Here is a 15,399-nt window from a genome sequence, read left to right as displayed (position 1 = left end):
CAGATGATTTTCACTTTACCACCCATTGTAATCTACACTCCACAGTATTAATCAAAAAGAACAAAGTGTACTTGTGACAGAGGGGAAAAAAAAACAACCTCCAAAAAAGTAATCACTCTGGAGTGGTATGGAATATCTCCTTTAATTAATCACTTCCTTTTTATTTTTTTTCAATACATTGAAGTAGTAAGAGTTGCTATTGGCCATTCATATTGACAACGTTGCTGTGAACCTTCAACCAGATCAAGAGGAGCTCTTTTTAGAAGCAGCAGGTGCACATTATTGCATCCTAGAGACATTTGGGCTAATTACTTATGTAATGGGTTTAAAAATCCCAAACGTGGCAAACACGGCAACATTTACAGCCATGTCAAACAATCGATGTCAAAGTCAAGTCAAGGCCACAGTCTTGTGACTGGGATCCTGGACTACACAGATAAGTGTAAGAAAACAAGGCCCACGTGGACATCATTTGGTCAGTTTAAATAATGTAAATGTGTGCCTGGTTCATTTTAAAGCAATGCTCTAAAGATAGAAAATTTTGTAGTCTCTCACATGGAACAGCAAGCACCTTTGGGGGATATCATGCTCCTACTTTCTTCTAGAGTGCCACGAAAGTCCCTGAGAACTTCAATTATGAACTACAAATGGACCTTCTCCTCCACACTAGGGATGATCTAGGGTTTGGGCTAAACCCAATTTGGCCTAAACCTGCATGAAATTGTCATATGAAAAAAGGCCACTGGTGCAATCAGCTGCAGCCATAGTATCCTCTTACCTCCAGCCGCATGTAACAAAAGGGCAGGGATGCTGGTGGATTTTTGATTAAATATTGACTAAATATGGCCATGAGTCCCAGGCAGGAGGCTTGGCATGGGGTCAAGACAGCCCTTAAGTATGACTGAGCCTGCTCAGCACCAGGAGAGTTCGGGGGCAGAGTGGGAAGATGCCTGCCTCCAGGTTGGACTTGGAAAGGAGGATAGCTGGACCTCACCAATCCCTAGAAGGAGGACCACCTGTAGAGTCAGGGAAGGAACCAGCCCGCCAGAAGGCCTGAAGGCAGCCACCAACCCAATAAGCCTACAGGCAAGGAACAGTGAATAATCTTACACCCCTGGGCCAGATAAGGGGAGAGGGCATTCTGGTGGGAAACCTGAACAGCCCACATCTGGGACTGTGCTCAAGGACTCCCTAAGTACAACAGGATGAGAAGAGGATTCGTCTGGGGTCTGGAGTGATACACCAAGAGAGGCTAGAACGCTCTCCATGAAGAGATCTATTGTAGAGACTTGTACATAGTTATTCAGGAGTTGTCCTTAGTTGAAGTTTCCTTGGGTATCCCATACACCCCTCAACCCCCTCCAAGTTATTAACTCCTTAATAAGATAACAAATAAAACAAGCTCAAGGACTGTTTACTGTCTCCAGTGTGCAAGGTCTGAAAAAATGTGTGTTGCCTAGCTGTGCCGGACTATAGGGGGACCCAAAACTCAGCAACTCCTAAGGGGGTAGTGCTACATTATTTTTTTTGGCTTGCAAATATTTGTAAAAAATATGACAGGGCCCTTGTACTGAACAGTTTGGAAAGCCCTGCTCTAAAGGAAGCCTGAAACTGCATGTTGCCTCTTGAAAGGGCTTGTTACTGAATTTAAATGGCAACATATTTTGTTTAATATCAATATAACAGTTACACTTTCCTGCAGTGTATAACTCACTGTATATCCCAGCCCCTCAATTCATTTGATGTTTCCCCACCTGCAGGTCCATACTTACCTCCTCCCATGCTGGCTGCAGCCCAGCTGGAAAATTTAATATCCGGTTGTCCATTCCTTTGCACTAATGTCTTGTTGAGTTGAATGAGACATTGCTGCTACAGTAGTATGGCCCATTCAAGTCTATGGAACTAGTTATTTACTGGCCAGACTGCAGACCGTACGGGATATTACAGCCACCAGAGGAGGTAAGTAGGGACCTGTGTGTGTGGGTGGTGAGAAGATGGTGGAACATCTGCATAAACCATGAGGGAGGTCGGGCGGATTTTTGAATAAACATGAACGTTACTTTAAAAAAGATGCAAACCGTAACTGGATCTCATTTCCTTTGCTAAAGAGCCGCATATCACAAATAATTGTTATTGTATTATTTTTTATTTTTTCAAAAAGTAGTGCAGTCTTTTTTTTTTGCATCTCAGTGCTGGACAGATTTCAATTCAGCATGCCATGCTTTCCGGAAAAAGACTGAACTGGCAGTAATTTCATGTTTCAACATGATAATGGCCCCCCAAACACAAAACAAATACAGTTATGACCTCCTCTGAGTGGAAAATGGAATACTTACAATGTTCTACTGGCCACCTCAGAGCTCTGACTTTAATACAAGCGAAGCTGTGGGAATTGCTTGGCGTGGGAGAATGAAAAAAGCAGCCAAAGTCAGAGGAAGATTTATGGGAGGTCTTGCAAGAAACTTAGTGGAATATACCAAATAGTAATGATTATAAAAAAATAAACAGCAGTATACCAACACTATACTTTAAAGAAGACCATACAAAACATTTTCTCACATCTTTTAATAAACTACATGTTTAAATTGATCTTAATTGATAAAATGTTTTATGTTTTGGAGATAACACAAATAGCTTTAAAGTCTGTCTGGGGCAATTGTAAATTGTACACCCCCACCCCACTCCCACCTACTTTATTAACACATTTAAAAAAAAAACCCTTAAAAAAGTTTTACCATACCTGAGCCTGCTATCATGTGACCCTCTGCAGAGTCTGTCCTGGGAGTGCCCAGAGTTCCATCAATGCAGTCCAGGCCCAATAAAGACAAATCTTGTTGCTGCCCCTCTTTGCGACATCGTCATGCTATACCAGTCTTCTAGAGCCTTAGAGGAGCCCACCACTGGACATCCAATGGGAAGTGTCTACACCATCCAGACAGTAATGTAGGCATCCAAAGAAAGATCCTCCAACTCTGCAGTGGGGATGAGAGAAGACTTAGGACCCAGCGTGTCACATGACCCTGGACTTAGGTAAGTAAGATTTTTAGTTGAATTTTATTTTGTTTTTGTTTTTTACAATCCCAATTAATGGCGAAGTACTGCCAAAGTTCATTTGGCTGTACATCTTCTGTAGATCACAAGAGTGCAGTTCGTTCTGCACTCCAGAGACCCGTTTTCAGCAGGTAACTGGTTGAAGCCCGCTGTCGGCTGACGTCACAGAACCAGTCCAGGCTGGGGAAAGATCTCAACCATATGTTTGGGATCCACCCAGGAGCCTAGACCGACAGCTGGCTCAGCCTCTCAGCCACGTACAGTCACCAGCTCTCACGGAGCACTGAGAACTGAATGATCAGTGGTGTTTGCTCGGTTCCCAGTCTTCAAGCCGGTGGGGACATTGGTCCGATGCTGCATTCATCTAGGTGAGTATGATTCCAAAAAAACACAAAATACCTACTTTTCTTGTAAAGGTTGTGTGGGATAAATGGCAGTGAGCAGGGAACATTCAGCTGAACTCCAGACAAATGACTGCACAGAATAAATACATAGTGTATATGGGAGCTATTGTACCATTATGCCAAACTGCAATTTTGCTTGCTCCTGTCTAGTCCATTTGTTGGTGGGGTGCAGCATGATGAGTTGGCAATAATACACCTCCACACACAGTCCAGATACAACTTCAAGAACTTGTATTGAAGAAATGCAAAGGCAGTTTAAAAGTAACCCCGTGGGAGGACAGCCCAATTGGGAACACTCATGGGTCCAAGCAGCATGTAGAGAGCAGGTTTCAGCCAAAGCAACAGCACCTGTTTAGGAGGGGCATAGTGCGGCCTGGCCGTCTCGTGCCCGAGTGGGAAGAAGTCCAGAGGAGTTGCAAACCCTACACTTTCTCTCCTTGTCAGGAACCTTTCCCTGCTGCTATGTCTGGCTGATATTGGAAAGAGACATTCAAATATCCAGGGACATTTGTGAGTACAGACCGGTGTCTGAGATCTCAGTGACTGTGTGCAGCTACTATCCTTCATACATCAGTGCCAGCCTGTGTTGAGAGGTGCACATTTTTTACGGTGTCCCTGTGTAGTTCAATCCATTATTTCCTGCTGCGAGGACCGAGAAAGGAAGCTTTGAGAAAGAGACAAGTTACTATGTTGCTCTACAGAACTATCCCACAGTTGCCCTGCACCCATTCAAGTTCAAGTTTAATAAAGCATCAAAAAAAGGATACCCCCAGACTAACCATTGAGCCAGAAGAGTGACAGACTGCGTGCCTGGCTGAAAAAACACTATCTTGGGAAAGAACACTGGGACCACTCAGCGGGTTGTTTCGGGAATGAGCTCTACAACTGCATAGTGCATCCATTACCTTTTTCACCAGTAGTGTTCACAAGAACATCTTCCTAACCCATCCCATGTTCTGATGCCTCATACTCACAATTTTCACTTTTAGCAAAGTTGATTTTCCACCCTGAGGACCTGGCAATTTACCTCGCTTATTTTTTTTTGGGGGGGGGGTTCTATCTCATCACCGCCCCATCCTCCTGAACCTGATGTGAGAGGACCCCATAGCTGGAAGTGTTGCTGCCACCAACAGAAAATGTCCACGATACATAAGCAGTGACATGAACACCAAAAGAAGGAGCCTAATGGATGTAGACAGAGGAGAAGACTAGGGATGGAAAAGTCACCTAACCATGACTTTAGGTAAGTAAAAAAGCCATTTAAATGTATGATAAATAGAGAAGTCCAGCACATTGAGTGATATAGGTGGACATATAGGCTGCTGACAACACCTAACACAAATATTGTGATATAAAAGATTTACTCGTCCGCCATATAAGGAAATGACAGGAGGGCGACGGTTCTCTCCTTCTGGGACCATGTCATATGATGTCCTCCCACTCTTGATGCCTCTTGCTGCTGCACACTCAGGGACACAGCGGATCATCGATCGCAGTAAAGAGCTAATGACACAGGCTCTGTCATGTGATCAGCTGTGTCCAATCACAGCTGATCGCATGTAAATAGGAAATGTTGGTTATCAACAGTCCACTCCTCATGCTGACAGCCCATGAGGAGACTAGAGGAGAGTCGGTAAACGGCACCACCCATCAGTGCATTTCAATGCCACATACTGTACTAGTGCCCATCAGTGCACATCAATGCCACATATCAGTGTCCATCAGTGCACATCAATGCCACATATCAGTGCCCATCAGTGCACATCAATGCCACATATCAGTGTCCATCAGTGCACATCAATGCCACATACCAGTGCACATCAATGCCACATATCAGTGCCCATCAGTGCACATCAATGCCACATATCACAGCCCATCAGTGCACATCAATGCCACATATCAGTGCCCATCAGTGCACATCAATGCCACATATCACAGCCCATCAGTGCACATCAATGCCACATACCAGTGCCCATTAGTGCACATCAATGCCACATATCAGTGCCCATCAGTGCACATCAATGCCACATATCAGAGTCCATCAGAACTGCCTTTCAGTGCCGCCTATCTGTGTCCGTCAGTGCCTTCTATCAGTGTCCGTCAGTGCCACCTATCAGTGCCCATCAGTGCCACCTAACAGTTCCAATCAGTGCCGCCTATCAGTGCCATATATGAGTGCTGCCTTTCAGTGCCCATCAGTGATGCCTGTCAATGCCCATCAGTGCCGCCTATCAGTGCCTCCTCATCAGTGCTGCCTATCAGTGCCCATCACTGCAGCCTCATTAATGCACATCAGTGAAGGAGAAAAATTACTTATTTACAACATTTTTACAACAGAACTAAGAAAAAAAACTTTTTTTTTTCAAAATGTTCAGTCTTTTTTAGTTTGTTTAGCAAACAATAAAAAACCCAGTGGCGATTAAATAGCATCAAAAGAAATCTCTATCAGTCTCAAAAAAATGATAACAATTATGTGTGGGTACAGTGTTGCATGACCGCGCAACTGTCATTTAAAGTGCAACAGCGCTGAAAGCTGAAAATTGGCCTGGGCAGGAAGGGGGTAAAAGGGCCCGGTAGGCAAGCTGTCTAAATAGTGCTAAGCTGCAAATCCTCCCTCTAATTAATAATAGTGATGTGATGATGTGTAAATCTCAACCTCAACCTCTATACATCAAATAGAGTCAAACCATAAATATAATCAACCGCATGTGACTATAAACTAATAAATCAATGTCCAACAATTTGAAGCAGTCCAATCCTTGATAACAGATGAGTGATATTCCAGAACTACAAAACTCCTTCCACATCCATCGAGAAGATGTTGGTGAATTAGTGATTAGACGTGGCACCAAATTTGATGACAATTAAGTGATCAATTCGTGATAGCACTCGTGTTCCCCCTGCAGAACCGCACCCACCAATGAATTGACCTCCTGTTTTCGGCTGAGATCTTCCTTCTCCTCAGCCTTCCAGTGTCATTATGAAAATCCCTCAATGGATCCCCTACAATAATACGTGTCCACTGTCTCCTCCTCCACCCAGGTCATGCAGTTGGAATAATCAAAAAAGGGAAGTTGCTATTGCGTTATACGATCTATTATAGAAAAGGATAAAAGATACTGCACTTACAAGTTACATGTAGTATTGGCGCTTTAAGAGGCAATGTGTTCTGGGACACCGTTATGTTCTACAGCCAGACTTCAGCAAACCGGAAATGATGCAATTAGCCCCGCCAAACGCGTTTCGTCATCACAACGTCATCAGGAGGGCAGCTCATTTTTTTATTTGATACCCACGGTTTTCCATTACTAATAATGAGAAGGTCTAGCAGCGCAGCACTATTTAAACCTTTATTTAAATGTATGACCTATTCTCTGGTGCTCAAAGATACTCAAACCAGCCATGGAACAGCAAAGAGAAGTAAAGCATAGGACTAAGATTTTTTTTTTTTACACTACCCCTATAGCTTGTGACTGGACAGTGAAAACAGAAGCAGTGATGAGTTTATCTCTCACTTTGCTTTCTCTTCCTATCAGCACGCTTCTTGTCATCACATGATCTGATTGGAAAGAGGCAGCTGTTCTGCAGACTTGTGAGTAGTGACCTTAAACTGATACCTGTGACTGTGTGCTGGAAGATGCACTGGGTACCAGTAGTTGTACATAGACACAAGGTAACCAGATGCCCAAAGGCTTGCCCTATAGTCTTCAGATGTAGTGCCTTGGACTATTCATCACTAGCCATAACTACATGTAGCACTACCCCCTTAGGAGTTTCTGAGTATTTGGGTCCCCCCTATAGTCCTGCACAGCCAGGCAACATGCATTCTCACATAGGCTTGCATCTGAAGTCAGAGATCAGTTCTTGAGCTTTGGTTATGTTATATTTATTTAGGGGATTTGAACTGGCATAGAGTTAGGGGTGTACAGGATGCCCAAGGGAACTGATGAAATCAGGTCAACTTCCTGGAACTGTTTACAAGCAGCACAGTATCTGTTGGAAAGCTAGCCAGTGTCTCCTAATGTACCACCCCAGACCCTAGATGAACTCCTCTTCCTTCACCCAGCAATCTGGAGGTATCCCTGAACAGGGGATATGGTTACTGCCACTTTAAGAGATGGACAGTCCCAGTTAGGTTACGAACCTGATTTCCCACCAGAGTGCTCCTTCCCCCTATCCGACCAGGGGGTACTCACTCAGATCTTCTCCTGTACCGCTGATGGGTTGGTGGCTGCTACCAGGCCTTTTAGCGGGGCTGCTCCTTCCCTGCTGTACAGGTGGTCCTCGCTCTGGGGACAGTAAAGGTCTGAGCTTTCTTTCTTGACCACTCCAGGCATGCAGGAAGGCCCCATCTCACTGGGCCTCATGAATATGAACTATGAATAGTTATTTGACCTTAGTCAATCCCTAGGAAGTTGACCCAGAAGGTGTGGCTGGGGAAAAGATAAATATTTGGGAGGATCTGATCAGTAACTTTCTTCCCCTGGGGCTCTCTCCTTGGGAGATTGCCTATCCATGTGTTCCACAGAGATACTGCTACTAGGCCTGTGCTACTAGCATGTGCTATGGGCTGAGGGCCTAAAGAAGACCTGAAGGAAACGTTTCCCTTTTGCATGAAGCTCCATATGTGACAGTACATTTTGAGGACAAGAAACCAGAAGCTTCTGCATAGGATCTTAGATATATTTGGTGTCCCCTCTTCAGCGTTATTTTTGAGGATGCTACTATAGGACCTAATTGTGCTGGGCCAAGATTATTCAGGAAGCAGTCCTACAAGATTTTTTGATTGTGCCTTTGAGTATCCAGCATCCTCAACCCTAGGTTTTTCTCAAGATAGAGATCACTAGGCTGAGCCTGAGTTTACCATCCCCAGGGGACTGAACAATAGCTAGTTTTTCTCTCTCAAGTTCCCCCTATGTGCTAAACCTCCATGTCTAAGGTCCCCCGCCCAGGTGTTTCCCCTCACTCATGTCTCCTGACCTCCAGTTTCTAGTTACTCCCATTTACTATCATTGAGGAATCTACGATCGATCTAAAGTGCACAATTCTATCTTTCTCATGAAAGTGATTGGATGGTCCCCCTTTGATGTGATAACTATTCCATATATTAATCTCTCCTTGATGTCTGGGCCATGCTCTCTCTTGCAAATATATGTCTGATATGTGTTATGTCCTGCCATAACACATGGACATTTGGACAATTAGGACAAACCAAAGCCATATGGCCCCATGGAGACAACACTGGTTTATTAACTGACCGCCTCAGCTCACCTGCCTTTAGAGACAAAGGGGAGATCTTAATTATAGTGTGCAGCATTTGGCTTTAGCATACTAACTAAGGCAGGAACAGGAAATTCTTTGTTCTCATGAGAGACAGTTGATTGCCTTATAAAAAACAGACCACATTTTGAGTGGCATTCATACATCCTTCTGCCAATATCTCATATTAATCACATATACATATACACATTCCCTATGTTTATATTCCTTATTAAGCGTAGAAATTTCTTACATGGTGCAATCTTACTTTCCGTTTTTGTCCCTTGCTATTTTCCAGAATAGAATTTCCATTGGCCAGCCAGTTATAGCAAGCCTTATCAACCAAACACATCAGTTTGGCTAAGGCCCCTTTCACATAAGGCAGACCCATCAGAGGATCCACTTGCTAACCAGGGAATCTGTCCAATGATCCCCGCTGAGCAAGCGGATGACAGGTCCATGTCTGCTCCGCTGCTGCAGAGCAAACACAGACACAGCCCGCTGCTCTCTATGGGCAGTTAGATGGAAACTACCATCCATCTCTTTTTGGCAAATCGGATTGGATGTCGGCCGGTGTAAACTGACACATGTCCATTTACACCCACCACTCCATAGAGGAGAATAGAGGTTCCAATTGGCCCTGTCTGAAAAACAGGCAGGCAGACCCAATCGGAACGTCCATGTGAAAAGGGCCTAAGTTTCCACATGCCTCAAAAACAGGCATTTCATCTGCATTTTCTTAAAGCCTCACAAATTGCTGTCAATGCTCTGTACCAATTATGTCCATTGCAGCTGTCAGTGTAGTTTGCATGGCCGCATTCACGGAGCTTCACATTGCGTTATGCCAAAATTTATCTAGCACAGTGGTCTCCAAACTGTGGCCCAGAGGCTGGATGCGGCCCCTTGTTTGCTTTTATTCAGCCCTTGGGGCACTATTTCATACCAACAATGGGGCATAATTTCCCCCACTGACACCAACTAAGGGGCATAATTCATTCCAATGACACCAATGATGGGGCACAATTCCTCCCAATGATACCAACTATGGGGCACAGTTCCTCTCAATAACATCAATGACGGGGCACAGTTCCTCTCACTGGTGCAAACAATAGGTGGCAATTCTTCACGCTGACACCAAAAATGGGGCACTATCCCTCCCACTGACACCAAAGATAGGGCATTGTTTATTCTTAATGGCCACAGTTCGGCCCCCCTAAAGTCTGAAGAAAAGTAAACTGGTCCTTTGTTTAGAAAGTTTGGAGACCCCTGATCTAACATGTAGAGTTCAGCTGGCTTTATTGTTCCCCGAACGCCTCTATTCATGTCATTTAAATCGCGTCACAAATGTGTTTAGAAAGAGTTACTAGATGAACTAAGCACATCAATACAGCATCTTATTTTTTTTTTTATTTCGGATTATATTTTTAAAACTCTATATAACAAATAGACAAAAGAAAAAAAAAATCATTCAATAACGCCTCTTAATGCAATAAGCAGTGTGGGTTTTCATAGTTACATAGTTAGTCTGGCTGAAAAAAGACAAAAAGTCCATCCAGTTCAACCATTAAAAAAAAAAAAAGTTATAATCATATACCCACAGTTGATCCAGACAGTTTTCATTGTATTTAAAGTCTCAAAGCATGTCTAAATGAGCCCTTTCTTTAAATATAGTCAGATGCTGACAGCTTATTTAATCAACAGTGATAAAGCACTTATCTTGGATCGCCTATTACAGGTATTTTGTATAGCACTGACAATTTACAGAATTACATACTTACATACTGTACATTCACATCAGTCCCTGCCTTCAAGTGAATGTCAAAGTCAAACTCCAGGCTGGTATAAAACATACAAAATAATGATGCTCTGTATTCATTAATACATTATTTAAGTTTTAAGGTATCTAAATGTGACTGGGTATTAGTCTCTTGAAGTCACCATACAGCAAACGCTGGGACTAGGAGGGGTAGCAGCAGAAGAAGCCAATCACCTTTGCTTCAGTACATGGAGCATGGTACCATGTACTTGCTGAAAATGTTCTAATCCTAAAAAGTTAAAATTACTATGGCAGCCAGTTCATATAGGAATGGCCAACGTACAATAGATTACATTTTAGCTTTTTTCTGGTTTAGCAGCACAGTGGCTAAATGTGTAGCACTTCTGCCTAGCAGTACTAGGGTTGTTGGTTCGAATACCAGCCATGGCACCACCTGCATGTAGTTTGCATGTTCTCCCTGTGCCTGCGTGTGTTTCCTCTGGGTACTCCGGTTTCCTCATGCACTCCAAAGACATGCTGGTAGGTTACCATGATAAAATGGAATTTATTTAAAATGACAAAAGTGTATACTCACAAAGCAAGACTCATAATACAAGCTGGAAACCAGTCTGATAGTCCGAAATAAACGGTAATCTGACAGCTCTGAAGAAGGGAGTACATCTCCTAAAATGCGTTAACAGACCCTGCTGTCAGATTACCGTTTTTTTGGACTGTCACACTAGTTTCCAGCTTGTATTATGAGTCTTGGTTTGTGAGTATACACTTTTGTCATTTTAAATAAATTCCTTTTTATCACGGTAATGCACGAGGAGAGTGCGCCCCTTCTTTGCTTTCTTCCAGTACCATCAAGATTCCCCGATCTTTAGAGGGCTGCACCCCAACAAGTGTTACTGTGGTCCTGGGAAGCTTATGGACTTGACCGCTTGTGTATGGTTTTTCTTTCTCTTGATGCTGGTATGTGAATTGGCTGCTGTCTAAATTGTCCCTAGTATGTGTATGTATGAATGTGAGTTAGAGACCTTAGACTGTACCCCCCTTGAGGGTTCGGGACTGATGTGAACAATATATATATGTAAAGCGTTTCGTAAATTGACGGCACTATATACAGTGGGGCAAAAAAGTATTTAGTCAGCCACCAATTGTGCAAGTTCTCCCACTTAAAAAGATGAGAGAGGCCTGTAATTGGCATCATAGGTAGACCTCAACTATGAGAGACAAAATGAGAAAAAAAATCTAGACAATCACATTGGCTGATTTGGAAAGAATTTATTTGCAAATTATGGTGGAAAAATAAGTATTTGGTCACCTACAAACAAGCAAGATTTCTGGCTGTCACAGGCCTGTACCTTCTTCTTTAAGAGGCTCCTCTGTCCTGCACTCATTACCTGTATCAATGGCACCTGTTTGAACTTGTTATCAGTATAAAAGATACCTGTCCACAACCTCAAACAGTCACACACCAAACTCCACTATTTTTTTTTTTGATTGAAAAGATACTTTTATTACAGAAGCATCAAAAACAACATGATACGTGTAATCGGGGTACATCTCACCCTATACTGCGACGCAGCGCACCACATAGCAATATAGTTCCAAGCATACAATAAATACATTCAGAAATAAATACATTCGCTCAGCGGTATGATGCCTGACGTGATGTGCAGAGGACGAATCCCCCGACCGCCACGTCATGCATAACGCCGCTTACCCCAAAAACTGTAACATTCTAATACACATTACATTTCCTAATAATACTAGTGCATGCAAAGACGAAAACTGGATATTACGATCAACAATAGGCATCGGGTGAGTGTGGGAAGGGGAAAAAAAGGGGGGGGGGAAAAGAAACACAGGCCCGAAGCTTTATTGAAAGACAAAGACACGCAAGGGGGAGTAGGGGGAAGGGGGAAATCTTCAGACGTCCTCTTCCTCCTTAAAGTCCGTCAAGGAATAGTCTCTGAGCAGACTGAGGATCAGTCTGCGGCAGTCCTCAATGGACATCCTCTCCCGCTGGTGGATGAGGCGCTTTCTGGCGCACCATAAAGCGTCCTTAAAACAACACAGCACCCGCCAGGCGCCGTCAATGTCCTCCAGAGAAAAGGTTCCACAGAACAGTCCATTCAACACCCCAAAGTGAGTGATGGCTGTCTGTGGTACAAAGTCCTTGAGTTCAGGTTCCAGGGCCCCCAACAGGGCCTGAGCAAATGAGCACTCCCAGAAAACGTGGTAAGACGTTTCCTCGTGGATGATGCAGAAGGGGCAGTGTCTGTATCTGCTCAGGTTCCTGGCATGCATAAATGTCCTGAGAGGCAACCCCCCTTGGATTGCCATCCATGCCAGGTCTTTGTGCCTGTTGGTAAGAATGTTGGAAGAAACATTCCTCCAGACCACCTTGCAGGTGTCTGAAGGCAGGCCTGGAACCGACTCCAAAATGTCGCTGGCTCAGATGAGCTTGTAGATAGTCTTTGGCTTCCACAAGTCAGGCTTGACTCCCTGCAGCCCTTGCTCCCTGATGAACTTGAAGGTATCCAAGTAGTACCAAGGAGTGTCCCAGTTGTAGGGGATGGAACTATCCCAAGTGTCCCATCCCAGGGACCTCCAGAGAGGCAACAGGAAGAAGCGAGACATTGCGTTCCCGCCAGAGTCCATAATCCGTCTGGGCAAAGTTCTGCGGACGCAGTTGCAAGCAAAGAACACCCTCAGCTGGGTGGCGATGTCGGGCACGCCCTTACCGCCCTTGAGGGGTTCCTTGAACATGACTGCCTGCTTCACTCTGTCCATCTTGGAGCCCCAGATGAAGTGAAACACCGCCCTGGTGATGGCCTTACAGGTGTTGACCCGAGGGGGCCAGGCCTGGGCGAGGTACTGCAACACAGGGAGAATCTCGCTGCGGAGTACCAGTGTCTTCCCTTCGATGGTGAGGTCTCTGAGGCTCCAGAGTCCAAACTTTTGACGCATCTTGGCCAGTCTCTCCTCCCAAGACTTCAGGGCTGCGCCCTCGGCACCAGACCAAACTCCCAAAATCTTCATGAAGTCTGTCTTGATGCCAAAGGGCATGGATGCAGAAGAAGGCAGGAACCACTTTCCGAAGAGCATGACTTCCGACTTCCCGCAGTTGACCTTTGCCCCCGAAGCTTGGCCGAAGTCCTCGCAGGTCTGGACGAGCAGGTCGATGGAGCGCTGGTTGGCACAGAACACCGTCACGTCGTCCATGTAGAGCGAGCACTTCACTTCCCGTCTGTCTGGTCCCGGTGCGGTGATTCCCCCGATCTCTGGATTCCGTCTGATGCATTCGGCGAAGAGCTCTATACAGCAAACAAAAAGCAGAGGTGAGAGAGGACAGCCTTGTCTGACCCCGGAGAGGACTGGGAAGGGGTCAGTCTTCCAGCCGTTCACCTGCACGGAACTACAAATGCCGTTGTACATCATATCCACAACCGAACAGAACATTTCCCCAAGACCAAACCTGCGCAGGGCTCTGCACATAAACCCATGGGAGACACGGTCAAAGGCCTTTTCCTGGTCAAGACTGACCAGGGCCGCGTACACACGGCGGTCTTTGATGTACTGGACCGTGTCCCGGACAAGCGCTAGGCTGTCCGCAATCCTGCGGCCAGGAATGGTGAAGACCAAAGAGCTGTCGAAGGACAGCAGAAACAAAATTGTAGACCTGCACCAGGCTGGGAAGACTGAATCTGCAATAGGCAAGCAGCTTGGTGTGAACAAATCAACTGTGGGAGCAATAATTAGAAAATGGAAGACATACAAGACCACTGATAATCTCCCTCGATCTGGGGCTCCACGCAAGATCTCACCCCGTGGGGTCAAAATGATCACAAGAACGGTGAGCAAAAATCCCAGGACCACACGGGGGGACCTAGTGAATGACCTGCAGAGAGCTGGGACCAACGTAACAAAGGCTACCATCAGTAACACACTACGCCACCAGGGACTCAGATCCTGCAGTGCCAGACGTGTCCCCCTGCTTAATCCAGTACATGTCTGAAGTTTGCTAGAGAGCATTGGATGATCCAGAAGAGGATTGGGAGAATGTCATATGGTCAGATGAAACCAAAATAGAACTGTTTGGTAGAAACACAACTCGTCGTGTTTGGAGGAGAGAGAATGCTGAGTTGCATCCAAAGAACACCATACCTACTGTGAAGCATGGGGGTGGCAACATCATGCTTTGGGGCTGTTTCTCCGCAAAGGGACCAGGCCGACTGATCCATGTACAGGACAGAATGAATGGGGCCATGTATCGTGAGATTTTGAGTGAAAACCTCCTTCCATCAGCAAGGGCATTGAAGATGAAACATGGCTGAGTCTTCCAACATGACAATGATCCCAAACATACCACCCGAAGGAGTGGCTTCGTAAGAAGTATTTTAAGGTCCTGGAGTGGCCTAGCCAGTCTCCAGATCTCAACCCCATAGAAAACCTTTGGAGATAGTTGAAAGTCCGTGTTGCCCAGCGACAGCCCCAAAACATCACTGCTCTAGAGGAGATCTGCATGGAGGAATGGGCCAACATACCAGCAACAGTGTGTGCCAACCTTGTGAAGACTTACAGGAAACGTTTGACCTCTGTCATTGCCAACAAAGGATATATAACAAAGTATTGAGATGAACTTTTGATATTGACCAAATACTTATTTTCCACCATAATTTGCAAATAAATTCTTTCCAAATCAGCCAATGTGATTGTCTGGATTTTTTTTCTCATTTTGTCTCTCATAGTTGAGGTCTACCTATGATGCCAATTACAGGCCTCTCTCATCTTTTTAAGTGGGAGAACTTGCACAATTGGTGGCTGACTAAATACTTTTTTGCCCCACTGTAAGTACCTGAAATAAATAAATACATTTTAATGCTATGGAAAAATTTAAAAAAATACTTCTCCAATGTT

The 15,399-nt window shown here is 44.7% G+C and overlaps 1 protein-coding gene across 1 annotated transcript in view; it reads right to left on the bottom strand.

Moving 5' to 3' along the window:
• Positions 1–2,727: 2,727 nt before the first annotated feature.
• The window catches only part of YIPF6 (Yip1 domain family member 6), a 66,971-nt gene continuing 54,299 nt past the window's right edge, over positions 2,728–15,399 (bottom strand). Inside the window, exon 7 of the mRNA XM_089674905.1 lies at positions 2,728–2,972. Within this exon, the coding sequence (XP_089531031.1) occupies positions 2,923–2,972 (50 nt within the window). The 3' untranslated portion in view covers positions 2,728–2,922. The remainder of the gene's footprint in view (positions 2,973–15,399) is intronic.

The sequence above is a fragment of the Staurois parvus genome, unplaced genomic scaffold, assembly GCF_062004578.1.
Source record: "Staurois parvus isolate SC_StPar_1 unplaced genomic scaffold, SC_StPar_1.0 ptg000154l, whole genome shotgun sequence".
In the NCBI taxonomy this organism is placed as follows: Eukaryota; Metazoa; Chordata; class Amphibia; order Anura; family Ranidae; genus Staurois; species Staurois parvus.
This window is presented reverse-complemented; position numbering and strand designations above follow the sequence as displayed.